The sequence below is a fragment of the Vidua macroura genome, chromosome 5, assembly GCF_024509145.1.
Source record: "Vidua macroura isolate BioBank_ID:100142 chromosome 5, ASM2450914v1, whole genome shotgun sequence".
Taxonomy (NCBI): Eukaryota; Metazoa; Chordata; class Aves; order Passeriformes; family Viduidae; genus Vidua; species Vidua macroura.
This window is the reverse complement of record NC_071575.1, coordinates 34,401,797-34,415,792: the sequence shown is the minus strand read 5'-3', so window position 1 is coordinate 34,415,792 and position 13,996 is coordinate 34,401,797. Positions and strand designations below refer to the sequence as shown.

The 13,996-nt window shown below is 36.1% G+C and overlaps 1 protein-coding gene across 1 annotated transcript in view; it reads right to left on the bottom strand.

Annotated features, from left to right (window-relative positions):
• Positions 1 to 13,996, bottom strand: part of PPFIA2 (PTPRF interacting protein alpha 2) — a 309,903-nt gene that overhangs the window by 31,824 nt on the left and 264,083 nt on the right. The window contains exons 18-22 of the mRNA XM_053977182.1: positions 13,706 to 13,943; positions 11,118 to 11,147; positions 10,106 to 10,236; positions 9,445 to 9,599; positions 5,036 to 5,129 (exon numbers count right to left, since the gene is read on the bottom strand). Of these exons, the coding sequence (XP_053833157.1) occupies positions 5,036 to 5,129; positions 9,445 to 9,599; positions 10,106 to 10,236; positions 11,118 to 11,147; positions 13,706 to 13,943 (648 nt within the window). The remainder of the gene's footprint in view (positions 1 to 5,035; positions 5,130 to 9,444; positions 9,600 to 10,105; positions 10,237 to 11,117; positions 11,148 to 13,705; positions 13,944 to 13,996) is intronic.

Below are 13,996 nucleotides of genomic sequence, written 5' to 3'. Positions count from 1 at the left end.
GTACAAAGCAAGACTCTTTAGAGCTGTATTTGCCACCAGTGAAACTTTTAGGCAAGGGCAGTTTGACATCATTCCTGAGCAAAACTGTGGATAATGAGAAAACAATTGACGCTTACTCGGATAATTATAGCAAAAAGGGAAGCAAACACAACTCTATTTGTTGCTAATATTTCAAGGTTGTCTGAGTTCATTGTTAAAGAATATTTTCATAAAGGGCTCAATGTATGGCATTTTAATGAAAAAGACAGTAAAACATTTATACAGCTTCTCTTAAAGTGCCTTGATTTGTTACCTGAGATGAGGTCAGTGGAGATATGCATTTTTAGAGGGAATACAATTAATTTTAGCCACAGTGTTATCTACTCATTTTTTGATGTATGAATTGTCTTGTGGGACACACACTGATCAACTTCTCCTGTTCCAGAGGACACTATGACTCTACCTGAACCTTTCAGGAACCTTTACACATTGCAATAGAAACTGGATTGACCTGAACTTCCTATTCTGGGTCCTGACTAGGGCTATCATGAGAACCCTGTGTGAATGCCAAGGCCAAGTCATTGTGCACAGTTTGCACAGCACCCACAAAGGATGATGTCATGAACATATGAGATAGTCTGTACACAGTCACAGAGAATGGTAGCTGGAGTCAACTACAAAATTCAGAATTGGAAATTAGGTAAGTGTTTTCCAGAGGGAGACTGGTTAATCACTAGGAAAAAAAAATGCTAAGAGAAAAGATCTGTTCTTCATTTTTGCTGCCTGAAGAGTTTATCTTAATCAAAAGGTATGGTTTAGAGGAGTGCAAACTATTTAAATTATTGAGGGGTTTCAATTGAATGTAGCTGTGACAGATGGTATCTGTGCCACTAAAGATTCTAGTCCTAAACCCTGAGTTTTCTTAAACAAGGGTTCTTTAGGCAAACAGGGTCTGAAAGTTCAGGCAAAAGATTCTATATACAAAACATCACCACATTTTATATAGAACAAGAAAAGTGAAATACAAAGTCTAGTTAAAATTATAAAAATGAAGTACATATACACCCCAACATCACTTAATTTCACAAAACAATGAATAACACCCTAAACACTTTAAATACCCCTTACCCTCATCTTTTGTTTCCTAGAACAGCATGCTCAATTTACAAATAGTAAGACCTAAAAAGTTTCAGTATTAACCAAAACTGTCATTTATTTAATGTTGAGAGTAAACATCTATGGATGAGTCAGGCAAATTAAATTAATCTTTTCAGCTTGTAAAAGATGTTGTGTATAATTTAAAAATTCTACACAGCTTCCTTAATTTCTCTTTGTTGCCTTAGGAGTAAGGCTTGTTCCTAACAGATCTACAGTAATAACTAAATTTTGGATGAATAGAGACCCTTGTTGGAGGTTTATAAATGTCTAGCATATCATTGAGAAAAACTGTTAATTACATTTTAATGATGTCTAAGCAGTCAATTGAAACTGAAAGAAATTTTACATCTAAATAGCATCTTCTAAACAAGAAGCAGGGAAACCTTGAAATTTAGGTTAATGACACTATAATCACCAGAGAGAGAATTAGTCTCCAAAATTACCACACTCTCATTAAACTTTTCAGAGTGAAATGTATTATTCAGTACCTGATTCCATGCAAACAAATGCGACTAAAGCACAATAACACGCTGTGTTCCCAACTCCATGGGGCCCAGAGTCAATGCAAGACTTGCTTGAGGGAGCCAGGTGCTCAGGACACCTGATGGACCATTAGAACCTGCTGCTGCAGTACCTGGCAATTTGAAATGTCATGCATCTTTGTCCCTGAGGTAGGGGCATCCTTCTGGAATTACGGATGAAATTAAATACATTCAAAAATGCAAAATTAGAAATTTAGCATTTAAACATTTCTCAGTTAAGAGATACTATGGATATAATTTTAACATGAATCTGTCCTTTTTATAATGACTTCTATCCAAACTAAATCAAAGCTAATAGCAGAGGCGGGTGAAGATCATGACTACTAGCATAGTACTCATATGTTGATCACACTGATGAACCTGACTTCTGTTTCACAGCAAGGGGAGAATCCTTGTTTTCCTGCACCAGAGCCACCATTGAACTGTTTGCTGGGCTGTTAATAGGGCTGAAAGCCACTTGACCTAACTTACACATCTCAAAGAGAAACAAAATTTCAGTATGTGGTATTATACTTGTTTTATAGAAAAGAGAATTGGCTCTGGCATCACTGTTTCAAGGCTTTTTGTATTGTTGGGGTGTTTTGTTGCAGGGGTCTTTTTGGAAGTTGTTTTTGGTTTTGTCTGCTTTGGTTTTTATTATTTTAAAGGGAATGACAAATCCAGCATAGGTAAAACTGTCTCAGACCTGAAATGTAATACAAAGTAGCTCTTCTCAGATTTAGCCTATCCTTTACCTATCCTATTGGTGGGTTTGGCTCTCTTGGGCTTTTACGTCCTAATCCAAGTCAGTTAGAAATGCTTACAAGGTGCTCTGCTCTGTGTTCCAGTGACTGTGCTCACTGTCTCTGCAGGGTTTATAGAGCGGTTTTGTTTAGCAGCAAAGGAGGAATCAACCACTGGGACTTAAATCACACTGCCATAGATCTTACTGCTACATCATGAGCTAGGAAATTACTCAGACTTCTCTTATTATGTCTTAGAAAGACCTCCCACACATTCCCACCACCATTAATGTTACATAGCATAGTTTCCTCATTTGCACTACACAGTTCAGTAATCTTGCAGCTACTGTGTGTATGGCAAGGCTACTTCCAGAGGGAATTAGGCATTGTTAAGAATTGGTACAAAGGACTGTGACCTACTGCAACAAACTTTTCATTTAAATTACTTTCTGGACTTCTCAATTTAATATTTTCTAAGGTAAGACATGCAAATAAATGACTGATATTCAAGACCCATCTGGACACAAACCTGTGCCATGGGCTCTGGGATGATCCTGCTTGAGCAGGGAGGTTGGAGCAGATGACCCACTGTGGTCCCTTCCAACCTAACCCATTCTGTGATGCTGTGACTGCATTTCTTACAAGGAGGTGTTAATTCTCTTACACAATGAGGTGTTAATTACTCTATTGACAGCTTGGCTGTCAATGACTACCATAATTCAGCAGAATCTCCTGTATATCTCTAACACAATAGGTTACACTTTTTTCCTGTGTTATGGTTCCTCTAAAACGATATAACATATAGATACCTATATACATAAACTAGCAATAATGTATGTTAACATTTCTGCAGTTCTGAGAATTCTAAAGTGAGAAACTATGAAGACAGGTAACCCAAAAAGGCACAGGAAAAAATTAAATTTCTTCACAAGATAGTTGTAGAACATATACTTTGGATAAATAATATACAGGTCAGACCAATAGAATAGTCATAGTCACAAAGGAAAGATTCCTTTCTTTCCAGCAGAGGACACTTTGATTACATCTAATCCATAAAGAACCAAGGACAGACAGACACAGGAGAAAAAAGAGAAAGACTTGAAAAGCAGAAAGCATGGGATTGTGTGAGATTGGACAGAAATTTAACAACATATTATCTGCACACCCCTTATTTACAGACCCAAAAGTTGGTAGGCAATCTAGAGATGAAATAGTCATGTCATGTTTGCAGTTGTGTGTGCCAAGGCTTATGTTATTTTACCCAGTGTAACGAACTAACACATAAGAAAGTGAAAAAAATGAACGCATTTGTCCCTTCAAAATTGTTTCAATACTGTGATACATTCAGCCCCCAGAACTGGAAGGTACACTGGGACTTCAAAAAAAAAGGGCTGCTGAAAATAATATTCTGTTCTTTATGAATGGTAATGATGGCCTCAAAGATACCTTCTAGATTTAGTAAAAAAAACCCATGGTAACATAATCTACATCCATATATTTCCAAAATTACTGATTATGTATAGATAAGAAATACAGGGACAAGACTCATCAACTATAACATCTCTGTGAATGCTATTTTGAGTTTCTTAATTGAATTTAAAATGTTTCCTCTCTTCCTGCTAGCACAGTGACTGCTTCTCTAATTGCTAAATTGAGGCTGATTTAAACAGAATGTTTGCATTTGTACATTACATGGATGCGTACATTTAAAGTTATATTTCATCAAGCACTTGACAGGAAAGTAGTGATTAAAAATATTCAACATAAAAATTTAAAGAGAAGCTCAAACATTATCCCTAGATTTTTTGGATTAGAACTAAAAATTCTCTTGAAAGTCAGCCAAGGAATCTTAAAAGAGTGAAACAAACCTGAAAACCCAGAAATTTTTAAAAATTAGGCTTTCAAAATCCAAATAATAGCATTAAAGTTAATGGTTATGGATGAAAATTTGTTTAGAGAATGAATTTAAGTACTGTCTTTTTCTCTGACACCTTCTAATTACACTGGAAGCGCAATGCTGCCAAGAGGTTTCTTTTGTGTTTGCAGCCTTATTTTATTAATTCTTCATAGCTCCTGGCAGCTGCTATGACTCAGTGTACCGTTTTTACAAGGAGGTGCATGAAAGACAGCATTAAATTATTATATAATTGATGCAAATGAAAAGCTAGATTGCTTTTTGTCTGCATTTGCTGACAGGCAAAAAACCTGAAGCTGTTAGGGTTTATGGGGAACCTCTGATATCTAGAAACAGAAGTAATACTGTTCACTAGATAATACAAAATAGATTTTTGAAAAAGAAAATCTACATAGTGAGTCACTAAATACGTATCTATTTTTTCAGAATTGCACTGAAGGCAAAATGCACAGGATTACTGACAATGTGAAATGGAAAAATGTCTCTCATAAAACAATGTTCTTTCACAAATGAAATAATATTGTACAATTGACAGACTCTGAATATTTTCCCCTATATTTTATATGCAGCTTTAAAAACCTTCACACTGCAAAGAAATATCACTACCAAAATGCTATAGTAGATGGTCTTTCTTCTCATTCCAGATTTGAGTAAAACGATAAAAATCCTCATATTTTAATCAAGTTTCAGCCAAAAAGTCACATAAAAACAGTACTCACTTTTTCTTTAATCTTCTGTCCTTTTCTGCTTGTGTTCCAAGTTTGCCTAATCCTAGAGATTCCTGAGCTGCTGCCTCTGTTTCCATGTAACCTCCTGGAAAATAAAAGAAACAAACCCCCCACCATATTTTTCCTTCTCTCTCTTCTGTTGTTCCCCTCCTTAACCCTTCCCACCCACCCACCCACTATCATCTATATTTGCTTCCTTAAGCTGTGACATTTGATGTTTGTGGAGAACATCTATCACCTGCATAAGTAAATTCTGACACGCATTTACTACATGGAAAAGAGTAGTAGAGGAAAAAAAAAGTTTTCTCCTCCTTGTGTTTAGCATAAATGTATGACATGAGCACCCTTATCTCCTTTGCCTATTTTGCTTTGCCTCCTAGGGCTCAGTCCCATGGTGCTAAGTAAGCAATGTTCTCACCATTTTTTAATCTTAGTTGAGAAATGTACAAATGAAATTGCATTATCTCAAACTGTCTCTCTACTGTTGCCATAATGCAGCATCACTTAATGCAGTAGTGCTAAAGTCTTCATTTTGCTTTCATAGAGGGTCTTAGATGTCATTATCCCTGAAAACTCCCAGAGATGACAGAACGAATCTGTCAGAGAAGTAAAAAGCCTCCTACATCTCCCTGGTGTGTCTTGTAGGCACCTAAATCCTGTCAAAGTCAAGGGAACTTGAATAACATATAGAGAGTGACAAAGAAAGCTTGCAGTCAGCAAGGACATGTGGACCAAAATAAAACAATTTTATAAACTAAGGGCATGACTGGTATGATCCACATGGACACTGACATGACTTCCCTACTGCAGAAATGGAAAATGGTCTGACTTTTTTATCGCTGTCCTGATTCAAGAAAAGGGGACCTGTTCATGGAGCTCAGTACAGTCTCCTGGCTCTGGTTTCACACTGTCCTCTCACTCCCACTTGTATGTGTACAGACAGAGGCACTGCAGCACTCCTTTGAAGGCTGCCTTCCTCCTGCGCTCCAGTTTGGAAGGTGTGTAACTGGCATGAGAAAGAAGACAACAGTGAGGGAAAATGTTGATGCTTGACTCTGTTTGAACATAGCAATTTCTTATTTCACAGCTAATGGATAGTGAACAATTATATAGTGGACACTGGCATAATAAAAAAGCACAAAGTAAATTAAAATATTTCTGTCCTGATATGTTGATTTTAATAATAACATAATTCATAAATGTTATATAGTGAAATAATGCCACAGCCTTTAACAAGTTAGATTTACATGTATCTCAATCAAGTGAGAACAAAAGCTACTAGTGCAACATGTATATGACAAAAATTTAGAAAAGCTTGGGTTTAGGCTGTTCTTTTAAAGCAGGTGCTGTTTTAACACTTCTGTTTGTCTAGACAGATATTTACGTTATTAGAAGAGGACACTACTTCTAAAATCTCACAATGAGAATGATGCAAATGCATCTCACAAATGCAGAAAACATGAATGTATACCTTTTTTTTTACTTCATCTGCCTGTCAAAGTCTTACAGAATCTCATTTAATGCTTCTTGCTGAGTCTAGATTACATTTTTCATTCAGCAAACAATCAACATTCCATACCTTTCTTGAGAGAGCAGCTCTTAGTATGTTAGATAGAGATGGGATGAGTGTAATGCAGTGAGGGTTTATTACAGGTTGGAGAGTAGTTTGGGCATAATGCATTTCTCCATTCTCCAAATACATCTGGCCTTTGAATACATCTGGTACACCTTCATATTGGATGTAGCCACAATAAATATTTCCTAACAAGCTGACCTTTTCATTTGCCATGCACATCAGTTTGCTTGGGCAATTCTAAAAATGCCTGGAATGTATTGTTTGTTTTAAGGTCTAGCATATTTAAAATGTAACATGAGAAGAATACAAACGTGTCTAATGCGGTGCTTGTCAAGAGGGAGAAGACTGGAAAAGAAGGAAAGAAAAAAAGAAGGAAAGAAGGAAAGAAAGTGCATTTGTGCTCCATGTAGCATTCCTTTTTCTTTCTCCAAAAACTTAGACAAAACTTGAAGAATCTAGAAATCTTGAATCTTGATTCTAAGAAAGATCTCCTAAGGCATGAATTTGGCTTGGAACAATAAAGCTAATGGTTTAGCCAAGAACGTAAAATTATCAAATAATAAAAGAACAAAATTCTGGCAAGTTTAGGAGATGAAAAGAAATAATTTTTTTTTGTAAGGTTTTGCAAGGAACACAGAGCAAGGAAATATTTTGTGTAATAGCATGGCTCTGTTGATCTGGAAGCTTTAATATTGTTTCTTAAATAAGAGTATAGAAATATATGCTTTTGAAGAAAAGGTATTTTCTATATTAAAAAATGTAAGAAGCATATGTCTGTATTAAATTAGAGTGTTTAATTTAAGCAAGGAAATCAATTACATTATTGTATTGATTTTACAATATAATTTTAGGTTATGAAAACCTAAAAATACCTGCAAAATACAAATATTTTGCAGTGCTGTAGGGATAGGACTTGCTATGTAAACTTCTGTGATGTAGTATCTTACCACACATAGAACTCCTAATTATACAGCTGCACTGATAATACATCTGTTGTGAAACTGAGTCAAGTACTGTTTTTTAAATTTCATTGTCCCTTGCAACTCAGGATATTCATTGATTCTATGATATTGCTATTGAATGGAAATGACCACTCAATAAATGCTTTTCTTTTGATATGTTAAAATTAAGATGAGAAAAATTACCTGTAATTCAGCTGCTTAATGTCTTTTTAATTTCTGAAAAATATTTTGCTCCTACCTTTTGATTAAGTAACAGTCTTACTGTTCATGTTATACATGCTAGTAAACCTAGTTTCCTTAATTAAAATGTGCATTATATTGAAATTTTCCTCTTCAATTAAAGAATGGAAGTCTCAAAAAATTCATATAATTGCAAACAGCTAATATCTTTTAGCAATTTCATGACCTAGTATGGGGAATTACAAATGGACTTTATCAAATTCTATGTATGTATTATTAATCACAGTGGGTATTAGAAAATCAATCTATTGCCAGATTTCATTGCTCCTGAGATAGTCTTTGAAACTGTTATTTCACTTTTGTTCCACATTCCAAAGAACCGCAGGGAAGACAACACATTTATTGCATCTTGATCTTCTGTGTTCCTGACTTACTGAGAAATTGTAGATTATTATACATAAACCATCAGTATCAATAAAATGGGTTATATGGAATGTAAATGCGAATTAATAAAGTCTAACTTTAGATGCAGTCTAAAGTTATAAAATTAGCCATCAATGCAGATGGTGGCATACAGGTGTATTTGAAAGACTCATGTATAGATTCTCATTTGAAAGATTGAATAAATCAGTTTTATTCTTTTCATAGTGAAAAAAAGGGGCAATTCAGATTGCAATTAGAAACTAGGTAGTTTTTTTTCAAGAGCACATGATTTTCACAGGCAGAGAGGGTAAAGGTTGGAATATAAATAAAGAATACTTAGTTTTTCAATTATACTCTGATACGTTGACCTTAGTAGTATTTTTTTTTTCATTTTGTACTATTTTAGCAATGGGTTTGTTATTTGTGATAAGGACACATTGCAACAGAAACATAGGTTTTTAATTTCAGGCTTATGCTTGCTGCTTAATGTTTACTGCAAGGCCTTAAAATTATTTTTACAAGTGTGACATGGTCACCATAGCAGTAAAATTTAGTGCCTCACAAATTTTTATTATGTAACATCTGCATGACTAGGAAAGAGCCAGTATTTCAATTTTATTGACACATTTATCACAATTTGATACTTGTGTTGGCATGTGTCCATATAGACATATCCTATAGAAATAGGCAGGGGAAAATTTTTGCCATGAATGAAGTAGAATGAAATAGTCTTGGCATGGGAAAAGGACAGAAGTAGTAGGAAGAAAGGTAAGCACTGCTGTGAGCAGCATAATTGTAAGAGTTATCCTGAGGACATTCAGCTATAGGCACTAGAGGGCATCTACTGACACACCAAAATCTGAAAAGCAGCTATACTTGGTTGCAAGGACCTTCTGTATCACATAGGTACACCACTTATAGTCATTTATTGCTAATAAATGTCTCACCTCCTATTTATGTGGTTATTCAGGAATACAGTGTTATCATTGCTACCCTAATTCAACAGACTATTGAAGCACCAGGTTCAGAGAAGAAGATGACCCCAGTAATTTGTGCCCAAACTCTCCTTTCATTTATATTACAGTCATGGCAAACTCTTGATAAATATAACTGTTGATAACAATGAAATTTAATGGGAAAGTTGTGCCAGACAAAACAGAAACATGAACTAATTGGAAACTGAAAAAAAAAAAGCAAAATTAAAAATGGAAAAATGGCATTGAAATGGTGACCTTAGCTTGTTACCACTAATTCCTTACTGAGCTGTCCAAGTCGAGCCTTCTCTTTTTTACCGAACAATCGGCCTATTGAAGACTTGATTCCTTTCTTCTTGGGAGCTTTGTGCAGGGAGTCCTGACTGCTTCTGACACTGCCAAGACCAATGCTTTCTGGCTCCAGTGAAGCAGGCAAACTACTGCAAAATGATAATAAAGAAATAGAATAGATAACATGTCAACATTTTTATTTTCTTCTGAGCAGCTCTGCATATAAATTAATTGGTTATAATTTAGTAATGATCTCCCAGCAAGTGAAACAATCACATCTTTAAATTATTTGGCAACATACAGAGCAACAGAAGACCACACATTTTCTGTTAGGCAAGGCTGAAAATAAATATTTTTACTTTGCTAAAAATAATTTATGAAAAATACAGTAGTCAGCATTCTGATTTTATTTCTAGGATTTGTAGCATTACTACTTCCAGTAGTCATCAAAACTGTACCTCAAAACAGAAATGTATGTACTTTAGCACTGATAAACATTTTCAGGATCATTGCAACAGACAATGGGTAAGGTTTTTTCTCTCATTACATGAGAAACGGGGAAGAAATCATGTAATTTTTGAATAGTTAAACATGACTTGAAAACAATAATATGTGGTAAACTGTTAAGTATCAATTCATGTTACAAACATCTTACCTTCTGGCATCATTGTGGTACGAAGAAGGAAGGGTATGAGTCATCCTGATGGCTCTGGGTGTTGGAGGAGGAGAAGTTTCACATTTGATTGTGGCTTTATCTTCATGCCCATCTTCTTCAACTACTGCAATCTAGGGGAGAGAGACTCCAGTGAGAGCACATTAGCTTTTCAAGAACGTTTCAATACACATTGCATGAAATTGTCAAGTGGACCGAAGCACGTAAGATTTCAAGTGTAATATTTCTAGGAAATTGAAAGGGTTCGTTTTCTTGAAATACGCTATTGGGAAAAACAATTTTCTAAATACGGCAGATTAAAACAGATATTAAAAAAAAATGAGATTATGCATGTGGAAGTTCATTCCTTTTATACTATAGAGGTTGGTGAAGGTCTAAATGAAGACAATCTTAGGTGTAAGTGGGTCTGTTGCATTAAACAGGATTATTCAGGTTAACTAAGTTTCTCAGGGATGTAAGAGAGAAGGTGAATACAGGCATAAACATGACCACTCTCTACACAGTGTGTTACCAGAATAGTCACTATGCTTGACAGTAAGCATGGATAAAAAGGAATTTTGTCAGAGCATTATAATTATTTATCTTAAATAATGTAATGGAATTTCATCATCAGTGCCAGTTATGTAAAGAAATTTATATTGCTCCAGAAGATTTCAAGGAATCTCTCTGTAGTTCCTCCAGCAAGAAGAAAGGCCAAAATACATTTGAAGGTAATGCTTTTGTGTCCATACATTAAAAATAAATGTTCCTTTAAGTTTGTGCTGTTGGGGCTGCTACTCTAAGATATCATTGGTGGGCCTTGATTCTGTGGCTTAGCTGTGTCCCCTAGAAGCCATTCCAGGTAGGATTAATGATTATGTTCAGGCATAGTATGAAATGGAGAGAAAGGGATGTAGTTGCTGGCAATGGACCCCAGCAAAGATTTAGTTATCTAAATAGCAGAGGAATATGATAAATGGGCTCTCCCAAACTTTAAAAAACCCCAGTATCATACCTTTCTCCGATGCTTCCTTAGGTCGCTTGGCTTAAATAGGTAACAAAAGTGGAAACAACAAAAAAACCCCAATTAATGAATATTATTGAAGCATAAAAAAGCCTCACATTTGTTGTTCTCATATCCATGAAGTGGGAAGCAAAGATTAATCACTCTTCATTTTATATACTAATTACAGACTTGATGTAATACGTGAAAAATATGTCATTCTGGGAAAGTAGGTTTGGGTATTTTTCCTAAAGTTACACTCTCCTTCAATTTCATAAACTTAGCAAAGAATTGGACATTTCAAGCCTATAGTAGCACTTTCTATTTTTGAGTTTTCATGTAAGTACTTATGTTATCCTTAACAGGTTTTTTTTTTTTTAGAAGTTTTTTCAAATATTACAAGTATATTTGTGTCCCACCAAGTAAAACCACAAAATATCATCACCAAATACCATGCCATAAAAAATGACTGGCATTTTCAGGAAATGAATACATATTCACCTATCTTTTTCAGTATTACTTGGCAGCAGCAGACTGCTAGAATGAGTCTTGTTCAACCCCCTTTGCATTTTTATTTTTGGTAGATGGCTTGTTCATTTAAGGATTTATTTACTGCATGCACCTGGGCTGTGGAAACTCATGGAGTCCTGCTTCTCCAGCCAACCAACAAAGGGTCTTTTGGCAATTTGAGCTCTAGAGATCAGACTTAAATCTCTTCCCAACTCAAAATTTCACTTAGAGGATGTCTGACAGGCTTGTGTCTGTTCCTAGTCAGCAAGGAAGTGATATTGAACACTGAACTGCTGCTGAAACAGTGCAGGGCAGAACTTGCCTGAAATGGTTGATGAAGGTGAGCAAAGCTGTGGGCTGTGCTGCTGAGCACACTATGGCGGGATGCTTCTACTGCTTATGGCAAGTCAAGAGTTCAACTGCAAGTCAGATAGGAAAATCCATCTGAGTTTTAGCACAGTTAGAGCTGGATACCAGTGAGATCATGGCAACCTGAATTGCAGAGGCTATGCTGTAATTTTGTGTTTGAATCTGATAAACCTATTGACCCAAAGATACAGTTTTCAAATCCAGACAACTAGGCAGTGCAGCTGTCTGCTGGCAGGGCAGTTCAACCATTACCATTTACCCACAGCCAGACTGCTTCCTTTGAACAGCTGGGGAAAGGGAACACACTGTGCATTTGGGAAGATGCTGCTTTGGTGAAGTAGGTGGCAGGACAGCAGCTTGCACATTCACCTCCTCCACAAGGACCCATGCAACCAATATTTTCATTTCTGTTGTTCAGCAGTGGGAACTGGGGGCAGCAAAGAATAAGTTACAATTGCCTGCCTGGACCTCTTCCCTGATGACCTCAGATCCTAAGGTGGCAGCAAACACCATATTAAACTGGGAGGAGAAGAGGTGGGTATGAGTAGTTGTCAGGAAAAGGGAATACTTGGCTAGCTGATAATTAACAAAAGCCCATACTCCCAGTTGAGAAGAAGGAACAGCCAAGCTTAATTTCCAGCTGCTTTTAGCAACCTTTTCTGTTAGGAAAGGCTCCACAGGTAATCAGTGCTATTGCTTCCCAGGAATGGACCACAAGGGGATATGGGTGACATGATTATCAGAGAAAAAGCAAATAAAAATTGTGTTTACGCATACCCTATTCTATTCCCTGTATGAGATCAGCAGAGTGGTCTGCTTTGATTCTCTCCTGTTACTTAAAGGGATTAATTCACCCCGGCTCCAAACTGGTTTGTAGATCACACTGAACCCTGCATCTGTACTCAGATCAGTATCAGAGTTGTAGATCTTAAATATGTTGACACATACTATCTTCAAATATTTGACAGATGTACCGTTTCTTTTTGTCTAGGATCAAAATTAAATTCCTTGTAAATCCGTGTCCAAATTGAACCAGAAATTTTTGAATGTGTCCTCAAAGATACAGCAATGTTAGAAATTATTTGCACAGTAATTTCATGGTGACTTGATGTCTATGTGTGAGCCACCTGTAATATTGAAATATATCAGTTAAATTAATTACTGGAAACCAAAGAACTCACTTCTTTGTGCATGATATATAGTCATAAAGAATGCATAAAAGGGCTGCAAGTATAAAAGAGTATACCAAATATAAAAGTATAAATATAAAATATACCAAATATAAAAGTATATCCAAATGATCCCATATACGAAGTGGTGGAATGTCTGAATGTCTTCTAGACATTTCCTAGAAGTTTAAACTCAGCAGTAGTTCCATAGACTATTGTGTAATAACTGTATCACTTAAGAACTTTCCATTAATAAACATATTTACATACAACTAATTCCAGTGATCAGTTCAGTTTCTTATTAATTCCACAGCCTGTGTGCTGAAGGCCTTCAGTAATCCTATCACTATGCCCCTAGTGAATCATGCCATGCTCAAAACCACTATAACAAAGCCCAAAGACACCAAATGTCCACATTCAAGAGAATTTGCTATCTGTATGAATGATGAAGATGTGAATGAAGAATTATAGAGATGAGCCAGTCATGCAGAGAAAAGATTAAGTACTTAATACAAGAAATATCACATCAAATACTGTCATAAGGTTTCTTACCAGTGTCATAACCCCCATTCTGTCCATCTCCCTGGCTGGACTGCGAGGGGTGAGTTTGGGAGTTGAGTGTCCACTGGGAGGAGATGAGCTTGCAAGTGAAGATGCTGTCACTGAGCCAGTAATGGAGGTACCTTGGTGGACTCTGGCTAGATTTAAGCCTTCCAGACTCACGCTGGCCACTCTGTTCTCTATCTCTTCAGCACGCAATTCTGTCGACTCTTTCTCTTCTTGGATTAACCTTATTAAGTAAAAAAAGAACACTCTTGTTGTATTTGTCTCTTCATTCCCCAG